Here is a 27,743-nt window from a genome sequence, read left to right as displayed (position 1 = left end):
ATGGCCGCTCGCTGTAGCTGTGGGTGGTCACCCACAGCTATGCGAACGGTCAGGAGGCAGTTCAAAAAAAAAAAAAAAAACCTGGCCCTGATTCAGAGCGAGCGCTCTGTCAGAGAGACCGGGTCTGAATCAGGCCCTATATACCTGACCCAGGGGAGAGGTATACAGGGAGATGACCCAAACCTTTTGAGAACAACAGCTTCAGCAGAGCACCATGAATACTTTTCGTAGGGTCTGCGTAGGGGTGGCCGGGGCAGAGCCTAGCTTCCCTAAACTGCATCAACCTACCGGGTACGTTGGCCTCATGGCAGTAGATACGTCTACTGCCGATCCCCAGCGTCAGACGATAAGGTCCCGGTTGCATAGTGAGGTCGCAGGGGAGCAGCCGGGCCTTCTCTGCAGTAGCTTCCGGTGCGTCTCCAGCGCCTCCAGCAAGGACTGTTGCCACCAAGCCTTACCTTACATCTCCGTGCGTGCAATTGCAGTCCGGGCCTCCAGCATCACTGCTAGCTAAACTCCGCTGTGACCCGCCAAAATCACCAGAAACGTTACTGGTGTTGCGGCATCGGCAGAGGTAGGAGTTGTCGCAGTGCATGCATCTTATTAGGACGCTCAGCACTGCTAGCCCAGTAATATAGTAACTAAAACAAATCATAAAATAAAAAGCTTGGGACTGCCAGAGCAGTCCTCTGTTCCAAAGGTGCGTCTAAACTCCCCCCCCAAAAAAATAAAAAAATGAATGCCTGTGGCTGGGGTGGGGTACATATGGAGGAGGACCAGTGCATTCTGGGAGCCAAAGCTTTGAGTGTTTGGTGCCAGGATCTCGCCAACCACATACCCGCAAGGTAGTTCCTGTGGACCCTGAGAAGAAATAATGCAATATGATCCAAGTAGTAGTTCAGAAGTGTTATGCAAATTTGAGAAAGCTGCTTAAAAAAAAATTATATAGAACTCACTATTAAGCGCTTTATAGAGTTAGCTGCTACAGAATATATTGGTTTTGTGTTTTTTTTGTGACTTTTATATTGTGATTAGAAATCTATGATTATTCCAGGCGTGATGCAGAATTGCTCAGTGCACACCTACTGTATGTGACTGCTCCCTGCATGTACACACACACTACCCGTGTCAGCATTCAGGTCACCCTCTTGCACACACCTCTTAATTCTTCACCAGTTTGTGACTACTCAGGTAAGGGTATATTCAGCTGTACTAGATCATACATAAGGGCTATAGGAAGAAGCAGCAATAGCGTCTGATCCCTCTGTGCAGCTCACCTGTCCGCTTCCATTCCCTCTTCGATCAACTGTCTCCCTTCTGCCATCACCTTGCTGCGGACACCTGCCTTATCCTCCTCGACTCTGCTCCGGTGCACAGGGCTTAGGTCACTTTGCGGCCTGGTACCTTGGAGGAGGCTGCTGTCAATGCGAGCCCTGCCGTTAACCGGTGCGGCTGCAGACGGTATCACTACTAATAACTGAAGCGAGCTCCGGAGCAGAAGCGTGCCGCCCCGCCTTACCACCATGTCATCACAACGCGGCCCTGCTGCTGGGAGCGGCTACTAGATTACACCGTTCAGCAGCAGTTTCAGGACTGAGCCGCCAGGGGGAGCAGGAGTTGTCGGACTACTGGACATTTAACAATCATGGTACAAACTCTCAGGAGTCAGGTTACCACTTTACCAGTGAATGAGATAATTATATTACAGAAAATCATTTAATAGATTAGAATAAAAGCCAACGCTATTTATAGCACTGTTGATGATGTATGCAGACTAGAGGTATAATTAAAACAAAGTTGTAAGGTATAATAAATTACATATCTTTCTAAGGGGCCCATTTATTAAGGATCGCATTTTGCAATGCGATCAGGGCATGCAGTACCGCCCATGATCGCATTGCAAAATGCGATCATACCGGCCGAATGTATGACCCGGCACATGCAGGGAGACGGGCTCCGAAAAGAGCCCGTCCCTGCGATGTGGCCGGAGCGCATTCCGGGCTGCTGCGCATGCGCAGTCCTGCGGACTGCACATGAGCGGCGCCCATTGCCGGCGGAGGGATCTGGAAGATCCCTCCGCCGGCTGAAATGCGGTTAAGTGCCCATAGGACACAGCGGCTAACGCTATCTTCAGATAGCGTTAGCTGCTGGGGTCAATATCGGGAATGTTTCGCATTCCCGATATTGATACATTTGGCAGCATCGCATCCCCCATAGAAACCTGTGGGGGAGGCGGCTGCCGGCGGCAATGGAGGGATCGCAGCAGGTATCGGAGATACCTGCTGCGGTCCCTCCTTCATACATCCGGGGGATACTAAGTATTTGAGGTAAACCCCCGAAAACAGGTGTGAAGATGGTGTAAACTACCGTGCTAAAACCCGAAAATCTTTACATAGGGGTCAGGTCGTAGTCCCTATTTATAATAATGGGGACTGCGATCTGAAGTGCAGATCTACAGTCTGACCCTATAGGTTCATGCCAATCTCAGATGGTGTAAAATGCTTAAATCCTATGGAGGCAATCTCGCAGGAGAGGGATCTTACAAGCCCTCTCCCGCAGACACCATCAGGGTTCCAAATATGACATTGTGCACATGCGCAGTATCAGATTCCTCCGGAGGAACACTCCACAAATATGCTGAGAAAGTAACTCACAGAGACAAGAGGCTAACACTACCACTGCCCCTGATAGTTACAACTAGTACATAGCGGGGACATTTACATTCAAAATGAAAATATCCTTGCAATATGGACTGAAAATAATCGCGGAACTCTGGGGCTTATGTATTAATAACCGCAGTGGAAGCTGACACTGCGCACAATGTCAGTTTCCGGGTGCTGGACAGGGGCTGTGAGAGAGGGATCGAAAGATCTCTCTCCTTCCCCTGGAGTTTAGTACATAGGGGTCAGATCGTAGTCTCCATTGATAATAATGGGGACTGCGATATGAAGTGCTAATTACATTGTGCTATTAGTACATAGGATCAATACATAAAATCCTTATGTAAAAAATGACTTGATACACAGGCACCATTAGATATAAGAAGCAGTGCCATACCTAAGTATTTGTAGCTCCTTGAACATGAAAGTGCAATGAACAACTGATCACCAAACCACCTCTGTAACAACACTGACTTGTGGCAGTGGGAAGAAGTTGCACTGGAACATTAAAGGCTGGGCCATATAGATACAGGACAGCTTAAAAGTCAAGTTATTTTTTTTGCCCTTTAAAATTAGCTAATAAAAAATATATTTAATGCAAACTCAGTGGAATGACCCCACATAGGCGAATGCTTATTATGAATGGCCAGTAGTACCCAGCCAACCAAAGGCCGATTTCTGATATCTCTGTGCACAGTCATGCCTTCCTCATGCTACAATTACAAAGGTTTAGCTTTATTCTGACCCCTAACCCCTCTAATTATTTCCCATATGCTAATTAGGCTTCTTTTCAGCCTACTATTAGGTACTCCTCACATAGATGACCACATCATGATATGTACATTTTGCAGGGTGACTAGCTGTAATAACTCATTATGTGCTATGCCTAAGTGCCTGGTGCTATACTGTATGCCAAGTTACAAAAGCAAATGATTGCATAATAGCACTTCCCTGTGTGGCTGGCTAAGCCATGAAAGCGCTGAGCAGCTATGACACAGCAGCCAGCAGCTTGTTGTTGTACATAGGCGGAAGTGACATGTGATCACGCACAGGCTTCTCCCCGGGTCACTGCAAAGATGGCGGCGTCCATGCTGAGAATCAGCGCATCTGTCGGGCGCAGAGTGATTAGCGGTTTATCGGTCAGCAAATCGCAGGTAAATTCGAAAAACCGCTCTGCAATGGCCTGGATAGATAATTAGATCTGATAGCTGTCTGAGGAGATCCCGATGTCCAGCTCTACATCTTCAGGTTGCACATGTGCACAGTAGAAACAGAAGTAAACTGATCAAGGGGCCTATGTATCAATCTGTTTGTTTGTTTTTTTACATAGGGGGTACATTACGTATTGTTCCTGTGTACTAAAAGCACAATGCAGGAGATTTCACAGAAATCTCCGGCAAAGTGCTTATTACCACTGCAGATCGCAGTCCCCATTATTATCAATGGGGACTACGATCTGACTCCTATGTACTAAACTCCAAAGAGAGAAGCTTTTCATAGTTAAAGCCCCGTTAGTTTACACCGGCTTCAGATTATGTAAGCCTATGAGGCTCCAGGAGCAGGAGAGTTCTTTCGATCTCTTACCCCGCAGCCCCCAGTCAGCTTCGGAAGCTGACGCTGTGCGCATTCGCAATGCCAGCTTCCCCCGGAGAAGTCTTTTACTTCTGTGAAAGACTTCTCATAAATTCCGGGGATATAACTTGCAGGGACAGCGGTTACCGCAACCGCTGTCCCTGCAAGTTCCCCTTTGTACATAGCCGGATATTTTTATTAAAAATTAAAATATCCCCGACGAGTTATGGTCCGCTATTATTAGTACATAGACCCCCAAGCATGAAAATACTTCACTTCTGCCAGGACGGAGATTGGGGCATTCCTCCCCCCAAAAAAAAATCCTTGCGGCAAGCAGGATTCTTAATTTTAGAGGCATTTTATAATAAATATGCACCTTAATCAAAAGGGAGGGGATCAGAATGAGGTTGTATATGTGGTATTAATTAATTGCATAATAGATTTATGTATCAGTAGTTTTTTGTTTGGTTTTCACACTTTTCAAGTAGCTTTAGTACATAACATTGTCCGGTCTGGCATGGTGTTCATATGTGTATTTGTGATTGGTTCCATTCCTAGTTATTATTGATGCTGCTTTTATACCTAAATTCCGGGTCTGTCCCGAAGGTTCGAACAGGGTTCCAAACGGGATCAGACCCGGAATTTAGCCGGCGCCCACCCAGGATATTCCCAAGTCGGCACCGTTCACACCGGAACAGGTCTGCAGTGACCTGGCTTTTTCGGCGTTGAAGTGGACGCTTGGAGATGACGTCACTGAAGCCGACCAATCGGTAGGCATGCGGCACGTTCCAGGACATCGTGACCCAGATCGTGCCATGTACACTGCAGGGTTTCATGGGTTATTCCGTGATGGTTATACCCGGTCACTCCACCCTGGAATCCAACCCTGGCGCCTTTTACACCAAGGAGCTGCCCGGGTTAACCCTGCAATAACCCAGGTTTTAGCTTTGGTGTAATAGAGGTGAGTAGTCATGGAGACAAATAATAGACAAATTATATTCTGGATTTTAATTAAACCACATGTAAAGGCATGTTTTGCTGTTGTGGAGTCCTGAAGTTATGTTCATGACATTTAGCTTTGATTGTTATAGCTACCAGTAGACACATTCTTTGATATCAAATTTGGATTGCTTGGTGGGTCCGCTATTATTAGTACATAGACCCCCAAGCATGAAACTACTTCACTTCTGCCAGGACGGAGATTGGGAAATTCCTCCCCCCCCAAAATTCATCATTTGAGGCATAATTTATTTCAACATCTTGGAAAAGTCTGATGCAAAGTATAATGTGAATCAGAATCAACACTGTCCATGATGAATAATTACCAGAATTTGGATATAGTATGTTGTAGAAGAGGATTTCCTGAACTGTCCTGCTTTTATTTACAGAGCTTTCTTATTGTATTTAATCGACCCTAAATTAAAATAAAGTGGTGGATTTTTAGTGTGTGTTTCAAAATCTTTAATATTTAGTAGCAGTGTTTTATATGTATGCAGTACATTTACAATCATAGCGTATCTATTATTAACCTGTTATCATTGCTGTGATTATTAATATGATTCCTAGCACATTTATGGTATGGTACTCAAGGACAAAGGCCTTGAAATGTAAAAGTCAATATTTAAATATAATTTTTTTTTAATGAAAACTCTGATCCCTTAGCTTCAAAACAAGACCAATATGAAAGTTCTGCCACAATTAGAAGCAAAGTTATGATTCATTTTAGTTGACCTTGCAAGTATAAATTTTACATTTTTTGTCATGTTTGCAACCCTGTTACATGAACACCGTATATCACTAGGGGCTAAAATTTTATATATGAAAGTTACTTTATGCCATCTGCCATCCTACCAAAATTCCCGAAAATCTGAGACGGTCGGGTTGAAGAGTTTATTTTTTTGTGATGATTTGGAATGGGATGACTCGTAAGACACTTAACATGATTGATAAAGATTCTAGCACTATCACATTAATGCACCTATTGGCTTTATCATACAGTACATCTGTTCCTGGCACTTTTCTATATAATCACAATTTTAAAACATAGGCTATTCCAATATTACTGTTACAGTGTTATTTGTTCTCAGTGGATGTACTGTGTGTAGTAACTATCCCTAAATACACATTACTTAAATAAAAAAAAGTGAGATTACTGAACTTCAGTGTAAAATAACTTTGTTTTATATAGTTTAGTGCTGCTTCTTAGTTTTCTTTTTTTCCTTCCATAATAATTTGGGATTCAGTTTTTAATATGATTGCTGCTGACCCTATCCCCTCCCAATCTCTGTACTGCTTAAGTATTTCTGTAGTATATGGTGCTATTGTCTGCTGATCAGGCAATAGGGGTGTAGTAGGTATTACCGCCGGCCACGTGGCGTTACAAATCCAGACAGTGGAATCCCGGCAGAGGTGAAGATCCCGACTGCTAATTAGGTAAGTATCGCTAACCTAATTCCCTATCCTAACCCTCCTTTAGGGATGCCTAACCCTAACCTCCCCCCGAAGTGCCTAACCCCCCTCTAAGTGCCTAAACCTAACCCCCCCCTTACCCGCAGCCTAAACCTAAGTCTCCCAGGGGGTGCCTAACTCTAACCTCCCCCCGGGGGTGCCTAACCCCCCTTCCCCTAGCCTAAACCTAACCCAACCGGGGGTGTGCCTAACCCTAAGTCCCCCCTGGAGCCCTAAAACCTAACCCTACCCGTGGCTATCTGCGTCCGGCTTACCTTAGTTTGGTATGTCGGGCTCCCAGCGCAGGTCTAATGACATGCGTTGGGATTTCGATGCCCGTCATTAGTATCTTGCCGGGATTCGACAATCTTGATGCCGGTGGTCGGCATTTAGACCGTCGGCTTCCTGACTACATCTTGGCAATAGCTACTAAGGGGGCACATTGTATCAAATGAGAGAGCACCTGAGTATGTAGGTATCCTCCCCACTACGTCTCACCTAATATTTCTGTAATTCAGGCTTATATTATCTGGTGATCACCAGACATATTGCTGGGTACACACTGGCCGATATATTGGCCGATCAATTGATTGGCCAATATATCTGCTGCCCGTCGGCCTGTGTACAGGCGATATGTCTGTGAACAATGTCGTTCACAGCCATATCACATTGGCTGTGCTGCACAGCCGATAGACAGATATTTCTGCAGACATATCTGTCTATCGGCAAGTGTGTACAGGCGGTCTGTAGACCGCCCATACACATGCAGCCGCGGGGAGGGGGCGGACACGCCCCCAACCCGGCCAGCGGAACCTGCAGCTGCTGGATAGATGATGGCCGTTCAGGATGTATGAACGACCATCATCTACAAATATATCTGCAGATCACTCAATCTGCAGATATATCTGTTAGGAGTGTACCCACCTGGAGGAGACACATAATTTGAAAGAGGGACTCTCCTCTATTACAGTACTAATTTGAAAGTTTTAGAAAATGTTGTCCGCTAAAGTACATATTGCTGTAGTATTTTGTTAGTCTCTTTCTTTCTCTCTGCAGCCTTTACAGTTTGGAATAAGCAGATGTAGATCTACAGTAGCAGCAACACAAGCTGTTTTAAATGTCCCTGAAACTAAAGTAACAACATTAGAAAATGGGCTTCGAGTTGCTTCTGAGGATTCAGGAATTTCTACATGTACGGTAAGAATACGGTCTTTTTTATATCTAGTAATTAATAAGTAGTGTGCTCTCGGTGTTTATTTTTTCCTTTCTAAAACTGACAATCTCACACCTTGTTACTTTCGCAACATTTGTTCTTTTCTCGTAGTGTGTAACAAAAATGAGAAGAATTCTATGTAGCATTTTAATTGGAAAACCAAAGTGCACCCATTGTCTTCAATTTGAGGCTAACTAATGCGCAAAAAACTGGTGCCTAAATATAAATTTTTTAGTGGGGGAATTAAATTGTTTTAAAGTGGCCGCATCTCCCGTCTAAAGCGACGGGAGCTATTCAGTTGCTTGTGCCGCTGTGCACCATTGCCATGGGCGCCAAATATTTCTGCTCGTAACCTCTTGAGGTGACGAGGAAAAATTCACCCGAAGTCGGGCTTTTTGGCGGTGCGCCCAGTAGTTTGCACTGGTTTAACCACTTTACTAATATAATCCCGGTACATTTGGGCGCAACGTGCACGATAATTAATTGGTGTCTGTGGCACTCCCGCCCATCTGCAAAACAATTTAATCACCTCCTAAGAAGCAAACACATTGCCTAACATTTACAAGAATTTTCCTGGCAAATCATCCATCCTTGTTTACTCTATGTTACTGCTTTGTAGGGATTTGCATTACTGGCTAAAACCATTAGAGCAGTGGTTCTCAAACTCTGTTCTCAGGACCCCACACAGTTTACATTTTCCAGGTCGCCCAGCAGGTGCACAGGTGTATTCATTACTAACTGACACATTTTAAAAGATCCACAGGTGGTGCTAATTATTTCACTTGTGATTCTGTGAGGAGACCTGGAAAACATGCACTGTTTGGGGTCCTGAGGACCGAGTTTGAGAACCTATGCATTAGAGGATCTGCTATGCATTGGGTAGTCTGGAAATAATAATGAATAATTTAATATGAAACTGATCTGACAACGGTGTATCTCTAATTTAGCAAGACAAGCAGAATTTGATCAAAAAGAAGTATATATTGTTTTTAAAATATTTCATGTTAGTATTTTTTTTATACATCTGTTATGTTTAAAACTTTGGGTACATTCAATAAATGTTCCACCTATAAAAAGCATCTTATTTTTTTTGAATTGATTACATTTTAATTAGGTTGGCCTTTGGATTGGTGCTGGTAGCAGGTATGAAAACCAGAGGAATAATGGGACTGCACATTTTCTGGAGCACATGGCATTTAAAGTAAGTCTTCACAAATGAATAAGCAGGCAGCAAATTAGTTATTTTATTATTATTCCACTAAATTAGTGACCCTAACAGTCCAGTTTTTAAGGATATCTATGGCACAGATGATTAAATCACATATGTACTAATTAAGTAATCTGTGCTCAGGCATGAATATCCTTAAATCCTGGACTTTTAGGATGTTTTGAGGACTGAGTTTGGGAACCACTGTACTAAATGGTGTTTTTGTGGTATACATTATACATGATATAGTGGTTCTATAGATTGCCAACAGTTACCTTTTCTTGTTTGTTTAATGTCATAGCTTTTTCCAAAGTTTAAAGCTGATACATAAGTTTTAAAAAACATGAGATAATATGATTTTAAAACTTTTATCGGGATGTTGTTATAGGTATACAATGGTGTCTAGTCTGTGGAGTTTACAGTGCATATGAAAAGTGTTCACAGCGCTTCACTTTTTCCACATTTTGTTATGTTACAGCCTTATTCCAAAATGGAATAAATTTATTTTTGTCCTCAAAATTCTACACACAATATCCCATAATGACAACGTGTAAAAAATTTTTTTTAGATTTTTGCAAATTTAATTAAAAACAAACTAGGAAATCACATGTACATAAGTATTCACAACCTTTGCTCAATACTTTGTTGATACACCTTTGGCAGCTATTACAGCCTCAAGTCTTTTTGAATATGATGCCACAAGCTTGGCACACCTATCTTTGGGAAGTTTCGCCCATTCCTCTTTGCAGCACCTCTCAAGCTCCATCAGGTTGGATGGGAAGCATCGATGCACAGCCATTTTCAGATCTCTCCAGAGATGTTCAATCGGATTCACATCTGGGCTCTGGTTGGACCACTCAAGGACACTCACAGAGTTGTCCTGAAGCCACTCCTTTGATATCTTGGCTGTGTGCTTAGGGTCGTTGTCCTGTTGAAAGATGAACCGTCGCCCCAGTCTGAGGTCAAGAGCGCTCTGGGGCAGGTTTTCATCCAGGATGTCTCTGTACATTGTTGCATTCATCTTTCCCTCTATCCTGACTAGTCTCCTAGTTCCTGCCACTGAAAAACATCCCCACAGCATGATGCTGCCACCAGCATGCTTCACTGTAGGGATGGCATTGACCTGGTGATGAGCGGTGCCTGGTTTCCTCCAAACATAACGCCTGGCATTCACACCAAAGAGTTCAATCTTTGTCTCATCACCAGAGAATTTGGTTCTCATGGTCTGAGAGTACTTCAGGTGCATTTTGGCAAACTCCAGGTGGGCTGCCATGTGCTTTTTACTAAGGAGTGGCTTCCGTCTGGCCACTCTACCATACAGGTCTGATTGGTGGATTGCTGCAGAGATGGTTGTCCTTCTGGAAGGTTCTCCTCTCTCCACAGCGGAATGCTGTAGCTCTGACAGAGTGACCATCGGCTTCTTGGTCACCTCCCTGACTAGGGTCCTTCTCCCCCAATCGCTCAGTTTAGACGGCCAGCCAACTCTAGGAAGAGTCCTGGTGGTTCCGAACTTCTTCCATTTACAGATGATGGAGGCCACCGTGCTCATTAGGACCTTCAAAGCAGCAGATATTTTTCTGTACCCATCCCCAGATTTGTGCCTCGAGACAATCCTGTCTCGGAGGTCTACAGACAATTCCTTGGACTTCATGCTTGGTTTGTGTTTTGACATGCACTGTCAAGTGTGGGACCTTATATAGACAGGTGTATGCCTTTCAAAATCATGTTCAATCAACTGAATTTACCACAGGTGGACTCCAATTAAGCTGTAGGAACATCTCAAGGATGATCAGTGGAAACAGGATGCACCTGAGCTCAATTTTGATCTTCATGGCAAAGGCTGTGAATACTTATGTACATGTGATTTCTTTTTTTTTTTTTTTTTAAATTAAATTTGCAAGAATCTTAATTATTTTTTACATGTTGTCATTATGGGGTATTGTGTGTATAATTTGGAGGACAAAAGTGAATCTATTCCATTTTGGAATAAGGCTGTAACATAACAAAATGTGGAAAAAGTTTAGCGCTGTGAATACTTTCCGGTTGCACTGTATTTTCCCCTTTATAGTTTATCTCTGTTTCTTAATCTCCTGCCACAGGATTTTAATGAGGTCAAAGTCTGGACTTTGACATTCATTTGTAGATATACTTGTGTGATTAGCATCATTATCCTGGTACATAATCCAAGTTTGCCTCAGTTTATGTTGCCACAGAGAGAGACAGATTTTTTTCCTTGTACAATGAAGCATTCATGGTGGACCCCATGCAGTGTTCTCCCCAGAAAATGTTGCCAGCTGGGTGGCATTAGGAAGTAATTGGGTGGGGAATGTTAGAATCCTGACCTTATATTGATTTAAACTCAAGATTAACATTTTATATATTAATTATTCTCTTCTTCTTAGAGGCCCAGTTGTCTGCAGCTTTTTCATAATCAAAGTCTGTAGGATCTGGTTCCTCTAGTGAAATGTGCACCAGATTATTTAGTTTGATTTGTTTCATGCAATTCCTTTTAACAGGTTTTAACTTGTTTTAGAGTAATAAATCATTTCACAATCAGCTGTGCTTACATGTGTAGTGAGTCCTAGTGTTCATTCTAGCACCCTGCTCCTGTCACAGCCTGTACAGTTCCTTTTTCCTGCCTGGGGTGTTGCTCTCTGCTCTAGTGCGTCTAGCACACTCAGCTAATGCAAAAAACTGCTGACATACAGACCAGAGTGTGCTAGAAGCACCAAAGCAGAGAGACATCCTAGGAGAAAAGAGGAACTGCACGGGCTGTGACAGATGCAGGGTGCTAGAATGAACATTAAATAGCAGCTAGTTTTGCTAAATTTGAAAAAGATTTTTTGAGCTCGGTTGTCGTTGAAAATGTATGCCTTATTTGTTTTATATCTAGATTTTTGTTGGACTCTGTTCAAACAATATTGATGTTACTGCCCAATTGCTTTTTGGACACAAATTTGTTAACAGCTCCTAGATGCTGCCTCTCTTGATTTTTGGACACAGATAGCCAGTCCCACTTGCTGGTTGGACACAGATGGCAGCGCTGCCCAGTTGCTTTTAGGGCACAAATAGATTTTTTTTAACAGCACCCAGTTACTGCCCAATTGCTTTTTGGACCAAAATACTTATTTTTTACAGTGCCCATTTGGTTTTTGGACACCCATACCTGTTTTTCACAGTGTCCAGATGCTGCCCCACTTGCTTTTTGGACACAAATAGCCAGCCTCACTTGCTGGCTGGACACAAAATAAATGTTTTAACAGTGCCCAAATAATGCCCATTTGCTTTTTGGGCACAAAAACACATTTTTTTTAACAGCGCTCAGATACTGCCCAATTGCTTTTAGAACACAAATACATTTTATAATGGTGCATGCACACGGTCAGATTTTCCTTCAGATCTGTACAATAACGTTTTTAAAAATCGTTCTATCGTTCATATCTTTCCCGTTTGTCAGATAACGATATCTGACATCTGATGTGTTTGCAGTCAGATTTGGACGATTCCATTCACTTTAATGCAGTCAGAAATTGTTAAATCGTTTATCTGACACATCTGACCTTGTGTACGCACCATAACAGTGCCCAGATACTGCCCCACTTGCGTTTTGGACACAGGTAGCCAGCCATACTTGCTTGCTGGACACAGAGGGCAGTGCTGCCCCAATACTACCCCACTTGCTGGCTAGACTGATAGCCAGCCCAGTTACTGCCCCAATACTGCACCACTTGCTGGCTAGACTGATAGCCAGCCCAGTTACTGCCCCACTTGCTGGCTAGACTGATAGCCAGCCCAGTACTGCCCCAATACTGCACCACTTGCTGGCTAGACTGATAGCCAGCCCAGTTACTGACCCAATACTGCACCACTTGCTGACTGGATTGATAGCCAGCTCAGTTACTGCCCCACTTACTGGCTGGATGGTTGGACCGAGATACTGTCCTACTTGCTGGCTATACAGAAAGGCCAGTAAGAAACAAAACACGGCTGCTGAAAAGCATAAAATGGACGGTGAGTGGCGACTGTTTCTATATGCAGTAACTTTCAGCCGGGGAATTTTGCTGGGAGTACCGTCCAAAAAATAAAGCGTGTGGGAGAACACTGCCATAACTGCCTGACATTTAGTTCCTGTAACTGGAAAATAGCCCCAAATCATCACCCATCCACCACTGTGCTTGAACTTCTTGTCATAATAAGCTGTGCTTTCTTCTGGCTACCCTTATATGAAAGCAATGCTTCACATTTTCTGATTGTCGGAGTCATGCACTTTAACATTTACCCTGTTCAGATGTTTATAAAGAGGAGGCTGCACTTCAGTTAGCTCATATATTCCCTTCTTTATTGTTAGAGGAGCAATGTTAAGGGTAGGAGGTGACAGGACTAGATAATATCTAAAGATTGCGTCATCGTATTACCAATGTATGCAGATAATATTAACAGCACACTTATCTAGGTATAGACATCGTTTGTGGTGCTCCCAGGAAGCAAAACAACAATTAGCAATTGCCAATAAAGAAAGTGATTCCTATTAGAGTGTCCCTATTAGGAATCACTTTATTAGCAATGGCTCATTGTTATGGGAGCAGTAAGGGTATGCTTAATGTTTCTACTTCATCCAATCTGGAGGAAATTGCTACCATGGGTTTGTAGTGACAGCTGGGCGACTTGCTTGAAGACTGCAACCCCTATCTTACCAGTTAAAGTTAAGTGCCAAAGGAGTCCGGCTGGATTTTATATGGGGCTGCCTTTAGCAGAACTATTTGCAGTTTATCTTCTCTATTTTATTTTTAACAGTTGTGCAGTTTTCCATACTCCCAGGTGGTAGTATACAGGTCAGATAGGAGGAGGTGGGACCGTTCTGCTGGCCACTTCTCTCCATGGTCCCTGAGTTGGAGGAGCGCGCTCCAGGGTGTGTTAGGATTTCTTGCAGCAAGAGGCACTCTTGCAAATTCAGGGATCCTCCTTAACTGGCACTTCGAAGCATCAGTTTATAAACTGGCCATAGGAGTGCGGCTCAGGCCACCCCAGGGGGTATTTTGAGCAGAGATTTTATTTGGGCCAAGTGCAACCCTGATTTGGCTGAAGCCAATAAAAGTAAAGGAGCCAGCAAGAACCTGTCCTATGGACAGAAGGCCTGCATTACTCTAGTTCTGGGAGGCAAGTGAGACAACACTCCTGTAGATGTCTGCTCTTCCTGTGTGGTCTCCCTTCAAGGACAGAGCTCACCAAAAAAAACAATTTCTTGGAGAACTGGAGATAATAGGCTGGGAAAGCTGAAGCAGCCTATTGTGTCTGTGATTCAAGTTCTTTTGCTCTAAATTCTACTCTAGAGGCTCCTTTTGCTGCTGGATGCCTCGTGTCTCTAAGTTCCTCTTAAGGGGGTTTTGTAGCAGAATTTAGTTTATTCTAGGCCACATTCTGTTCCTGTGTTTGGTCTTGCTGTCTTTTTAATATCTGAATAGAGGGACCAGTTTTATGGCTATGACTGAAAGAGGGATATCGGTTATATGTTTCACTGGCTCCAGTGGCCAAAAGAATTTGACCAGGTGGCCAGCAGGACCCAGGTGCCTTTGTGTGTGTGTGTGGTCTGCACAACAGAGATTCGTGTTATGCAAATGGTTGTAAAGGGGTACAGTTGTGATAGCGGTGCCTCTGGGATGCTCAGTACATTGTTTAATTGACTTTGCTTGTTAGGGGTACCAGTGAGCTGCACATCATCATTCTTTAATGTAGGGGGTCAGGGCAGCTCTCTCTCCTCTCTCCTTCCTCCTCTATTATTGGCGACACTCCTGAGGTCTACAAATGCGCCAGTAGGTAACATTTGATGGGAATTTATACTTTGAATTCTCCTAACTTCTGCTCTCTGCTTGCTGCAAGTTCCTTGGTTGTAACTTCCAAGACTGTGACTTTATAGGTCAGGGTATTGATGAGCTGCTATGACAGTTTGGTTCTGGATTTGGCAGCTCTGGATCATTTGCTGTATGTAGATGTAGCAATTTTTAGAAGACAAGTGAAAATGTTGCCTGTTTTCCTCCTCTTTGTTGTCTGAGCTTCTGGAGGGTGTCAGGATATTCTTGTTATGTATCTTTTATTGCTGTGCATATCATTACTGGGAACAGCTGCTAAGGATGGATACCCTATTGGAGGGACTCTCTAAGTACACAATTCTTTCCATTCCACAATTGTGACAATATTTAAAATCACTTAGGTACTGCTGAGATGTCATTCAAGTCACCCTTGTTTCAGTGTGGTATTTTTAAAGCTTTGGAAATGGTTTATCCTACTTCTGGAGGGGGGTGGGGTTTCCCAGTCAAGACCATATAGGCTGAGCTGCTTATCTATCAAGGAAACAGTTGTCTTTTAAATGCTGAAGGTAGTACTTCACTCTCATAATATGAAGGCCTTGACCTCTTACATAGTACAGCCATGGCCAAAAGTTTTGCGAATAACACAAGTATTGGTTTTCCCAAAGTCTGCTGCTTCAGTTGTTATGATGGCGATTTGCATATACTGCAGAATGTCATGATGAATTGCAATTATTTGCAAAGTCCACCTTTGCTATGACAATGAACCTAATCCCAAAAACAACATTTCCACTGCATTTCAGCCCTGCCACAAAAGGACCAGCTGACATAATGTCAGTTTATCTCGTTAACAGAGGTGAGAGTGTTGACAAGGACAAGGCTGGAGATCACTCTGTCATGGTGATTGAGTTAGAATAACAGACTGGAAGCTTTAAAAGGAGGGTGGAGCTTGAAATCATTGTTTGTTTCTTCTCTGTTAACCATGGTTACCTGCAAGGAAACACATGCAGTCATCATTGCTTTGCACAAAAAGGCATTCACAAGCAAGGATATTGCTGCTAGTAAGATTGCACCTAAATCAACTATTTATTGGATCATCAAGAACTTCAAGGAGAGAGGTTCAATAGTTGTTCTTGGGCGCCCTGAAGCCTTCTTCACATCAAGCAAGCGCCAGGACTGTCTTCTAAAGTTGATTCAGCTGCGGGATAGGGGCACCACCAGTACAGAGCTTGCTCAGGAATGGCAGCAGGCAGGTGTGAGAGCATATTCACGCACAGTGGGGCGAAGACTTTTGGAGGATGGCCTAGTGTCAAGAAGGGCAGCAAAGAAGCCACTTCTCTCCAGGAAAAACAACAGGGACAGACTGATATTCTGCAAAAGGTACAGGGATTGGACTGCTGACTGGGGTAAAGTTATTTACTCTGATGAATCCCCTTTCAGTTTGTTTGGGGCACCTGGCAAAACTCTTGTCAGGAGAGGAAAGGTGAGGGCTATCATCAGTCCTGTGTCATGCCAACAGTAAAGCATCCTGAGACCATTCATGTGTGGGATTGCTTCTAAACCAAGGGAGTGAGATCACTCACGATGTTGCCTAAGAACACAGCCATGAATAAAGAATGGTACCAAAACATCCTCCAGGAGCAACTTCTCCCAACCAGCCAAGAACAATTTGGTGATGAACAATGCCTTTTTCAGCATGATATTTATCACTTTTGCCTTATGGCAAGGTGCTCCGAGTGGCTAGGCGAACAAAACATTGAAATTTTGGGTCCATGGCCAGGAAACTCCCCAGACCTTAATCCCATTGAGAACTTGTGGTCAATCCTCCAGAGGTGGGTGGACAAACAAAAAACCACAAATTCTGACAAACTCCAAGCATTGATTAGGCAAGAATAGGTGGCCATCAGTCATTATGTGGCCAAGAAGTTGATTGACAGCATGCCAGGGCGATTTGCAGAAATCTTGAAAAAGAAGGGTCAACACTGCAAATATTGACTCTTTGCATAAACTTAATGTAATTGTCAATAAAAGCCTTTGACACTTATGCTTGTAATCTTCAGTATACCATAGTAACATCTGACAAATAGGTCTAAAAACACTGAAGCAGCAGACTTTGTGAAAACCAATACTTGTGTCATTCTCAAAACCTTTGGCCATGGCTGTACATGTCCTTGATGAGACGACTTTGGAGTCTACTTTTATTTGCTCTAGAATCTCTGCCTTGGTGTGCACTATGCCTATAGCCTTGAGATCTGCATTTGAGTTCAGAGGTCTTGAGGGAGCTGTCTTATTGCTTTTGAGTTTGTCTTATTGTCTTGTAAGTGTTTTGAGGAAATTCCGCACAAATTCTCTTCAAATTCCAAATTTATTTTTGTCCCCTTTCTGCCATAATACTGCAATTTGTGCTATTAAGGCATGGTGTATATTCCATTGTATAACCTCTATAAAGGGAGTATTGCTACCTTGCTCACTAAATACAACTTGAGTCAAAGAAAATATAGTGTGAGACTTTAGGGGTGCACTCCAGGGCCTTCTTGGAAATTAGTTTCTACTAATATTGTAATTATAAAACATAACCTTTATTAATCTTATCTAAGATCACATACAGTATAATAAAAATATAGATAATGTGTGCTTAAAGAGAAGAAATAGTGCATTTGATTTAAAATCAAACAATTTGTTCCGCTGAATCAGTCATATTAGTTTTAGTTGCTCTATATTTTATCTGATGTTTTTTATGTCCCTTGGTTGAGACAGTCTGCAAAATCATATGATATTTTATATTCAGTCAGTAATGTTATGCAGTACTGTCTCCTCAGAACGCCAATCTTTTACAATGAGAGAGTAGATTGTAACATTGTAGGCAATAAATAGCCTTACAATGTTACACTCTGCTCTCTCATTGTATAATAAATAAAAGATTGGCGTTCTGAGGAGACAGTACTGCATAACATTACTGACTGAATATAAAAGGCCCGGGAGTGCACCCCTAAAGTCTCACACTATTTTTTCTTTTCTTTGACTCAATTTCTCTTATTGTCTGTGTACTGGAGGATGGAGCACTTTTTCCAAATATGCGGGTACAAGACTAATGTTCGAAGCTTTTCAGTGCCCTTTTTCATAAACAGGACTCTTCTGCCAGCAGTCAGTTTCCTTCTGCACAAGTTGGAGTATGGAGCAGAAGAAATGACCATAAGCCTAAATGCCTAGTGCCTATGTCATTTACAGAGTTCCTAAAGGTTGCCTTCTCCATCTAGCTTGGACTGTGGAAGAATGCTGTATTGGAATGTTGGATATCTCTTCTTCAGGTCTGTGGGACACAGTCCTCTTTGAAGAGGAGCCAAGCACTCTATTTTTGAGAGCCTCCATCCATATGATTTTACAGAGGTGCACAGCATTCAGTAGTTTTATTCTGACTTTATGATTGTCCAGAAACTGAACCAGTAATTTTGGTCATTTTCAAGCTGAAGTTCTTGGAGACAAGTTTGGATGGACATATTCCGGAGGAAATCCTTAAGATTCGGTTTGGAGACCAACAAATTTAGCATCGATAGACTGTTTCATTGACCCATTTCTTCAAATTCCGATTTGGGAAGGACATCACTATCTATGCAGCCTTGTAGTGCAGGATTCTCCGTTCCATTTCTGGGTCTTCCTTTGGGCTGACCTCAATGCCTTGAGGCTTCATGAAGACGAAGAAGTTGCATGCCAATTCATTTCCTATACTGCAGTCTAACCCTTTTGAGTTTTGCCTACCATTTTGACCCTTTTCAGATCCTGTTACCGCATGGAAGGATTTGGAATTCTCTCAACTTTAACTCAGTCATGAATAAGACTGTGATGTTCTGGGTCTAATTTTTGATACCAAGGTGCAGAGAGAAGACCGGATACAGACTCTCCAGGTGTTGGTGAGGAAGTATTTTTGATCTCAGAAGTCCGAATGTTCTCGGCTGGTGGTAGACGGGACTTACGTTTTTTCCCTTCAATGGGCTCTATTCAATTCAGTGCGATGCTGAATAGCCCCGGAAGGGAGCTCTCGGAGCTATTCAATTCAACGCGCTGTATGGTCCGACAGTTGGCAGTTAAGTCAGAGAATGCCAGTTCCTGTGACTTAACCTGGGTGTTAAGCTACAAGAACTGCCATTCTCTGACTAAAGTCCGGCCGCGAGGCTGTTCGCTGTGCTAAGCAGGAAAACTCCTCAGGGCATCACCACTTAATACACATAGTTACTTTTCACATCACCTTTTATGTTTGTTTTTTTTTCATGTAATTTTTTTCATATATATTTTAAAACCTTTTTCAACACTTATTACTACTCGCACACAACTATACTTTACACTGCACTGTCACCTTTCTTCCATTTTTCGTGTGATGTCCTGGGGGGGGTCCTGGGCTGGACGTTTTTTGGGTGCCCTGCGCCCCGGACGTGAACCCCTTAGTGTTAGGGACTCTAGTGACAGAGAAGCCGTGACATGGCCTAGCAGCTTCCCATGTATTTGCAAATGCATGCAACTAATATCTCTGAATTTCTATTGCCATATAGTCTTAATTTATTATTGCAAGTATAATTCAGTGTGCTGAGAGACAATAAGGTGTTAAACCCCCCCCCCCCCCAACCCTTTTCTACTTGGTATGACCTCTCCCTTTCATGCACCTGAGAAGTACTGCCAGACTGATTGAGCAGCTGCCATTTTTTGTTTGTTGCCCACATTCTGCTCCAGGACCAGAACTCCAAAGCCTGTGTAGTTGCCATGTTGGATTTGTGGAACTTCAGGTTGGTCTACCTTCTTTCCCAATTCCTATTCTCATTTGGGTCTTCAGACAAGCTGAAAGGTACAGGATTCCAGCGATCTTTGTGGCCACAAGTTGGCCAAGGTACTCGAACATTCTTTTGAGGGCAACATTTTCCTTACAGGAATGTCTGCTGTCTCAGGATCCATTTCTATGCCAAGACCATTGTCATTAGACATTCGTTCCATGGCTGTTGAAGCCTTGATCTTGTTCACCTAGGAATTGTTCGAGTGATGGGTGAAGGCACTGCTGCCAGCAGTCTGCATAGCGCTGCTGGGCATGTGGGCCACTCCCATGACAGGGTCCCTATGTAAAGCAATACAACTAGAACACCTCAAATAAAAACAAAATATTGCTAGAAGCTATTTAATCGTGGGTGAAACCACGAGCAACAGCTAGTTAAATATTACACAAGCCAAACTTTTATCATAATATCAGAATATTGTAATGGAACAACAGATTACAAATATAAAAAAACCTCATTATTGTATCTCAGTATTTAATAAAGATCCTTATTATTCATTACAATACAGGTTGGACATTCCTTATTTATTTATAGCTCACCAGACTGGTGAAGTAAGGGATTTGATCCAACACACTATTACCATTCTGCCTTGTTACATAAAGAGTCTCCTGTATCCTATTACCGCCGGAATATTTTTTGCATAGCATTGAAACGGACTATTATTGGATGGGAGGTGTTGCCCTTCGCAACCAATCAGATTCTACTTGCTTATCTAGCAGCTTCTAGAAGATAGCTTAGGTATTTATTTGGCCTATTTATTGTAATGCTATCCTACACTATAGATTTATTTCATCATATTCCAATAGAAAAGTGAAAAGATTTTTGTCATATTCTTATGTTCATTTTTGTAGGGAACAAAAAAACGATCCCAACTTGATCTGGAGCTTGAAATTGAAAACATGGGAGCTCACTTGAATGCATATACATCACGAGAACAGACTGTGTATTATGCAAAGGCCTTCTCCAAAGATCTGCCTAGAGGTACATGGCAAGACTGGCGATTATATGGTTTAGTGACTAACACACAAGCAAAATAATAGCTTACTAATCATGAACTGACATTTTTGTAAAACCAGAATTATTAAAACTTACCTGAATGTCTGTTTCATATTTTTTTTTTTTTTTAGTCTGATTCAAAGGCAGTGCTTATGTATTTTTGTAATATTGTCCCTTTTATGGTATTATTACAAAAAGAGAGAACGCATAAAGTGCCCTTAGCAATGGCATTGGGTTTGTGTCTGAAATCCGTCTGAAAAGACAGATAAATGTTCTATTCTACTTTTGTGCATGCATTTGATCTACAGGTCACATATGAGTGATTTATGCTGGACATTGTTGTATGGGGTTGAGTTCACCACACAAGCGATACAAAACTTATCCAATTAGTGTGTGACCCCTTTGCATTGAGTAGACCATTGAACTTAATAGAATGCTCTGGTAAGAAATAATGTATAAGAATTTGCTTCACAGTTGATCCCACTCCAAATTTTGCAACTAGTCATCAGATTGCAGAATCTGGGTGCCCATAGTCTAGCCCCACCTCATTGGTTCCAGTATAGTATAATGGTAAAAATTAAAGACATAACACACTGACATTTATAATATAAAGTGTAACAACAACACTCCATAAGCCCTTGTTAACCAATTTATTTGTAATCCAATGATCTCTTAATTGTAAAAAAGGAAAACTAATTATTTGCCATCCACGAGAAAATCAACATCACCCGCAGCAGAAAGACTGCACTGACCAGGGCTCTCCTTACCTGCACAAGCTGTTACCTGTGCTCTCCACAATGTGCTTGTTTGATCACACATCAATAGAGAGTAACTGAATCTCTGTTGATGTGGGAAAAATAATCAACAATGCTGTGCAGTTCCATTCATGTTGGTGGACTCTTTCACAGGGAGATGTATCAAGCCTTGGAGAGAGCTAAAGTGGGGTAGTTGCCCAAAGCCAACCAATCAGCTTCTGGCATTTATCTTGCACAGTCTATGAAATAGCAGTTAAAGGCTGATTGGTTGCTTTGGGTAACTTCTCCATTGTATCACTCTCCAAGACTTGATACATCTCCCCATCCATATGGTTTCTACATGTGGCACACAACACTATTGAAATGAATGGGATAAAATACAGCAGATCATGGTGTAACTGTTCTATAGCATGTATGCAGTGAGCTCCCTTTTTAAAGTGTGGTGACTTTAAAGGCAGTAAAATAGAGCAATCAGATTTGAACTATGAACACAAATGGGTATTACACATATAGGGCACGATCTCTATTCAGCGCGATGTAAATAGCGCCGGGAGTGAGCTCCCGGAGCTATTCAATACACCGCGCTGCCAAGTCCGACTAATGATTTATTCTCTCATCCCTCCGGGGATGAGAGAAGAAATCCGACAAAAGTCCCGGCGCGAGGCTGTTTTCTGCCCTTCGCGCCTGGAAAACAACCTCGCGCCGGGAAGTTAGGTCGGGGAATGCCCGTTATCGCTCCTAAAAGCCCTGTTTAAGGCGCGAGAACAAGCCTTCCCCGACCTAACATCGCGATGAATTGAATAGCTGCGGGAGCTATCTCCCGGCGCTATTTACATCGTGTAGAATTGAATCGTCTCCATAGAATAGATTTTCATGTGGTTGATAGTCAGTGGCATTCTTATTATTATTTATTATTAGTATACTCTTTAAATCAATTTGTTTAGTTTCTTAAAATATCATAATTTACTTATTGAAAATATATATTTTTGTAAATGTAATTACAGCTGTGGAGATCCTTGCAGACATTATTCAGAACAGCACCCTGGGAGAAGCTGAGATTGAACGTGAAAGAGGAGTCATCCTGCGGGAGATGCAAGAAGTGGAGACTAATCTGCAGGAGGTGGTCTTTGACTATCTGCATGCTACTGCCTACCACAGTACTGCTTTAGGGAGAACCATCCTGGGCCCTACTGAAAATATCAAGTAGGTTTAATTCTATGGAATGGTATATTGGTGTACACTTCCGTACAAGTGCATTTCCTTACTCTCGTCATACTTGTTCTAATTGTAGATCCATTAACCGCAGTGATTTGGTTGAATACATCACAATGCACTATAAAGGACCTAGAATAGTTCTTGCTGCTGCTGGTGGTAAGTGTGAAAACCAGTTTTAGTGCATAATCTGATTTGCACTGTTAACACTTAGACATCATTAGCAAATTGATTTGCATTAAAGTAATTCCCATCTCAATGTGTAAATGTTGATTTTTAATTTTCAGGCGTATCACATGATGAATTACATAATTTAGCAAAGTATCATTTTGGCAATTTGCCTGCAATATATGATGGAGAGACCCTTCCTGCATGCACCTTTGCAGGTAGTGAGGTAAGCATCAGTCGTCTAATATTCAGGAAAGAAAATATAAACATGCCTCAAAAAGTCTTATTTCCAGGCTTCTAAGTTGTTTTTACATTGATTCCACTTTTTGACTGTTTTACAAGTTTAAGCTGTAAGTTTGCTTTGTTGTATCTCCTCCCCTTTTCTTCTTTATGTCCGTACCCCGCTTTATTGTCATCTAAAAAATCTTAATACAAGGATTATTTAAAATAAATATATATATAATTTAGTATTGGGATCATTATCATCATCACTGATATGTCTCCAGCATCTACTCTTGAGTTAAAATATATATCCAGTCATGGTTTCCAAGCATATATATTTGTTGATATAAGTTCCACCACGTTACCTAAAGGAAGATTGTAAATCTGCCTGTTCCGAGTAGAAATTGTGGGTTTGCACCATTATGAAATGCCAAGTGAGAATGCCTCCTGTAGTCAGTGATTCTCAGTACTGATATGAAGGGGAAAGCATGAAGAATTCTCTGGGACCACTTTCCTATTGAGGGCTTTGACTTCTGTATTGTCTGGTGTATGACATGAAAGAGTAGTAGGCGATCCCATATAATGTCTCTGCAGAAAGAGAACAGTAGCCCATTGGATCCGCAGAAAGGCCATTCTGAGTCCTGAAGCTTTTGCAGTAGCTACAACATAAAAATGAGATTAGTTAAGGTTGTATTTGCTAATTGAATAGTAAGGCTATAAAGAAATGAGCTGTAAACATTAAGGCAAAGTCCTCTTTTAAAAACCTTTTAAGTCTTTGAAATCAACTGCTTTCTATATAATACTTTGTAACCTAACTTATTACTGATGTTTTTATATATTTTTTCCATTATTATTGAGTAAAGGAATAACAAACATACAGCATAGTACATATGAGTACATATGCAGATTGAACCAGAAGGACATGAATAGCAGATAGTGGTGTGATTGTTAAATTATGACAGTAGAGTGAGAACCAGATATTAGACTGCTATAATGGAGGTAGAACTTCTGCATGCAGAGGGATCCAAAAGACCTCTGGTAATAGACCTTTATGTTTGTAAACAATATAGAGGTTCAATATGAAAAAAAAAAACATAAAAGGGGTGAAAATAAGTGCAATGTAAGGGTAAGACCGGAAAAGGGAATGGGGAGGAACCCAGCACCTAGCAGTGATGTTCTATAGGCATGCTCCATGGTGGATACCATTGTAAAGAACGGGGCAGGCAAGCCAAAGCAATGCTAACCAGCTGAATGCACACTAGTTACTCACACAAAGTGCATTGTTCTCTTCAGTATCTGTGAATTCCAGACACTTTAACCAAATGCTTTAATTGTTACTTGGCTTTTTCCTGCAGATTCGTGTTCGTGATGATAAAATGCCACTGGCACACATTGCCATTTCTGTTGAAGCAGTTGGCTGGTCTCACCCAGATACCATTCCACTCATGGTGGCCAATACGTTGATTGGGAACTGGGATCGATCTTTTGGAGGTGGTGTGGTATGGAGTTGTTTTATTTATTATCTTTCTGAGATCTGTGTATCTTTATTTTTTTCCTCCTATACTCTACACCAGAAGTTCCCAACCACGGTCCTCAAGGCACATCAACAAAACAGTCCAGATTTTAAGGATAGCCATACTTGAGCATAGGTGTCTCAAGTAATACACAGTTATATTGATTTAACCATCTGTGCTCAAGCTTCGATATCACTAAAACCTGGACTGTTAAGGCGGGTATCCACTTATAGATTTACAAACGAGAGCACGATATATCTAGTGATGTGCCTAGACTGAATGTTCACTCGTTCAGTCCAGGCACATCCATCATCCCCGCACATGCTGAACCTGACGAGATCGTCAGGTTGACCAGCATGTACGGGCGATGTCGGAAGCGACCAGGGGGCAAGCGCATTACTGCTCACTTCTGATCAAAACATGCCCAATGCATGCGCGATTTGCAAGCGATTGCACGATAACGACGCCGTTATCGTGCAATCGCTTGGTTAAATCGCTAAGTGGCTTTAGTGTGTCTTGAGGACAGAGGTTGGGACATACTGCTCTAAGCTAATGTTTTCCTGCTTCATTCCATATACAATAACAATTGACTTATAGACAATTTGATATTAAGTGGAACCGTCATAAATATATTTTACCTGATCAATTCTATGCTTATCAGTCATGCTACCAATGAGTTTAATAAATACAGCCTTCTCCTTTGCTAGTAGACTTGCATTCTGTGTAACCAGCAGGCAGAATTGGTAGACATTGTAGATTGAGGTAAATTATAAAGGTTATTTTCTTATTAAACACCATCTTTTAGTTTATTTGGCTTCCTTTAAATATGATGGGGTCCGTCACCTACACAGTGTTGAGTCCATTGTTTTATGGTCTGAACTGATGTATATTAACAATGCAGGTCATTAGGAAACCATGCAATTAACGAGGCACAAAATTGCTAACTCCACTGTGTAGCAGATGGATGCACTTTACGTCTTATGTGGATCTACCCTGTATGTGCTGTACAAATAGGCAGGAAGGGTATGAAATAATCGTAAGCTTATGGGAAAAGGCAATTATTTATTTTAAAATGTCCCTGCTAAGGGGCTATACAGGTGCTTTGAAAATTCCTATTGGTAGGGTTCCCATGTGGTACAGCAACCTGTTTTACACCAGAATAGTGATACTTATAAACCTAGTTTTCCCATACATTAGACTCCAAATGCACCCTAATCTGCAGACAAAGTGGTAATGTGAATGAGGTGTGTTCATGCCTAAGATGACTGCACATGCATTGCGTGTAGTATCGGTTCTGTGTGAGCCAGTTCCCAATGCCTATTTCCATGGTGTACATAGGAACTGAATTTCTGGATTTACATTTGTAAAATAGATTAGCAATGTTAGTCACGCCAGATTAGCAGTCTGAGCAGTAACCAGCTATAACATATTGGGTAACAAGAAAAGAAAAACTGTTTATAACATGAGTGCTGTTCAATAATTCCAAAAAAACCCAAACAATTTAGTGACCCCATACTTGGAGAGCAGTCAGAGAGAAATCTGGGAAGAAACTCTGTTACACTAGGCACTTTGATTTTTGTTAACAAAGACATTTGTCAGTGCAAAATAGGGAGACAGAATTACTTGAAAACTAGTGTATCTGAGCATATAGGTAGTTCCACAGATTGTAAGGTCCCAACTTCACTAGCTAGTCTTAAAAAAAAACCAAAAAAAAAAACCCTGGGGTAAAGGACAGAGCAATATGGGGAATATACTTGTCTAAGAATTTCACGTCATAGTTATTAACGTAACCTACCATGCAGGGCCAGGGATAATCAACATGCGGACCTCAAGCTTCTGTGGAACGTCACATCCCAGCATTCCCTGCCACAGTTTAAGCATGCCCTAATAGCAAAACTGTGGAAGTGCATGCTGGGATGTGCAGTTCCACAGCAGCAGGAGAGCCGTATGTTGAATACCTCCACACAACTCCAAATTCGAGCCAACCACTTCTAATGGTGCTTCCCCTGCCTCTGATGTGACCCACAGCCTGGGTATGAATTCTGCTGCAGTCTCCTATAAGGCCTTCTGGGCCTTTCCAAACATTTTGACACACTCACCATTATAAATTGCTTAGCTGGCGAAGAACACTATCACCATTATAAATTGCTTAGCTGGCGAAGAACACACCATTATAAATTGCTTAGCTGGCGAAGAACACACTCACCATTATAAATTGTTTAGCTGGCGAAGAACACACTCACCATTATAAATTGCTTAGCTGGCGAAGAACACACTCACCATTATAAATTGCTTAGCTGGCGAAGAACACACTCACCATTATAAATTGCTTAGCTGGCGAAGAACACACTCACCATTATAAATTGCTTAGCTGGCAAAGAATCATCTACAACCATGGGTGTGATGTGATCATAGAGACAGGAAAGACAGGAGAGAATGCTGTTGGCCACATGATGTATCTGTCGGTGCTATTATGTGCAGGTATTTATTTAATAATAGTCTACTCCTCTTCTGGCATTAATGTCCAATGACCTCATTAACATATCGCACCTAGAGATGTGTCCTCATACATCTAGCCTCAGTACACCATGTGGCGCGAGAGGCCTAGTGAGCTGCCAGGTCCTGTGCAACAATGCTGGCACCGAGCATCTTTTTCTCCTGAAAATGTGTCTTAATCGCAATGTGATGTAACAAGGACGCACAACGAGACTGCACTAATTAATCTGATGTACGATACTTGTATACAGCTTGTTGCACACAGAAATACCAGGCACAACAGAAGTTGGCATGGAAAAAAGCCGAAGTCGCTGCATCGTAGCACTTCGGAAACAGATTCAGACTCAGGTTCACACCTATATACAAGTGTCACAACAAATGAATCAGTGCAGTCTCCTGGTGTGACGTACTAGCAGCGCTTTGCTACTAAGCAGCACTTTCAGGCGAAAGGCACTCTACGCTACAAGAGTCTCACGGGACCTGCTGCGCCGAGAGGGGCTGTTTGGCGCAACTACAGCAATAGTGTATGAGGACACATCTGTAGAAAATCAATGGAGCTGAAACTTACTATATTACACCTGGATATAACCATAAAGAGACCAATTCAAATTGGACAAAGTTTAGCAAAATAAAATAAAATTCAGTTTCTTTTTCCACCT

At 42.0% G+C, this 27,743-nt stretch overlaps 1 protein-coding gene across 1 annotated transcript in view; it reads left to right on the top strand.

Annotated features, from left to right (window-relative positions):
• Positions 1 to 3,685: 3,685 nt before the first annotated feature.
• The window catches only part of PMPCB (peptidase, mitochondrial processing subunit beta), a 52,286-nt gene continuing 28,228 nt past the window's right edge, over positions 3,686 to 27,743 (top strand). The window contains exons 1-8 of the mRNA XM_088480245.1: positions 3,686 to 3,814; positions 7,737 to 7,877; positions 9,008 to 9,094; positions 20,573 to 20,702; positions 22,477 to 22,675; positions 22,764 to 22,843; positions 22,972 to 23,078; positions 24,430 to 24,573. Of these exons, the coding sequence (XP_088336371.1) occupies positions 3,737 to 3,814; positions 7,737 to 7,877; positions 9,008 to 9,094; positions 20,573 to 20,702; positions 22,477 to 22,675; positions 22,764 to 22,843; positions 22,972 to 23,078; positions 24,430 to 24,573 (966 nt within the window). The 5' untranslated portion in view covers positions 3,686 to 3,736. The remainder of the gene's footprint in view (positions 3,815 to 7,736; positions 7,878 to 9,007; positions 9,095 to 20,572; positions 20,703 to 22,476; positions 22,676 to 22,763; positions 22,844 to 22,971; positions 23,079 to 24,429; positions 24,574 to 27,743) is intronic.

This window comes from Taudactylus pleione, unplaced genomic scaffold (genome assembly GCF_031769625.1).
Source record: "Taudactylus pleione unplaced genomic scaffold, aTauple2 ptg000251l, whole genome shotgun sequence".
Classification (NCBI taxonomy): Eukaryota; Metazoa; Chordata; class Amphibia; order Anura; family Myobatrachidae; genus Taudactylus; species Taudactylus pleione.
The sequence above is the reverse complement of the archived record's forward strand: the minus strand, read 5'-3'. Positions and strand labels throughout refer to the sequence as shown.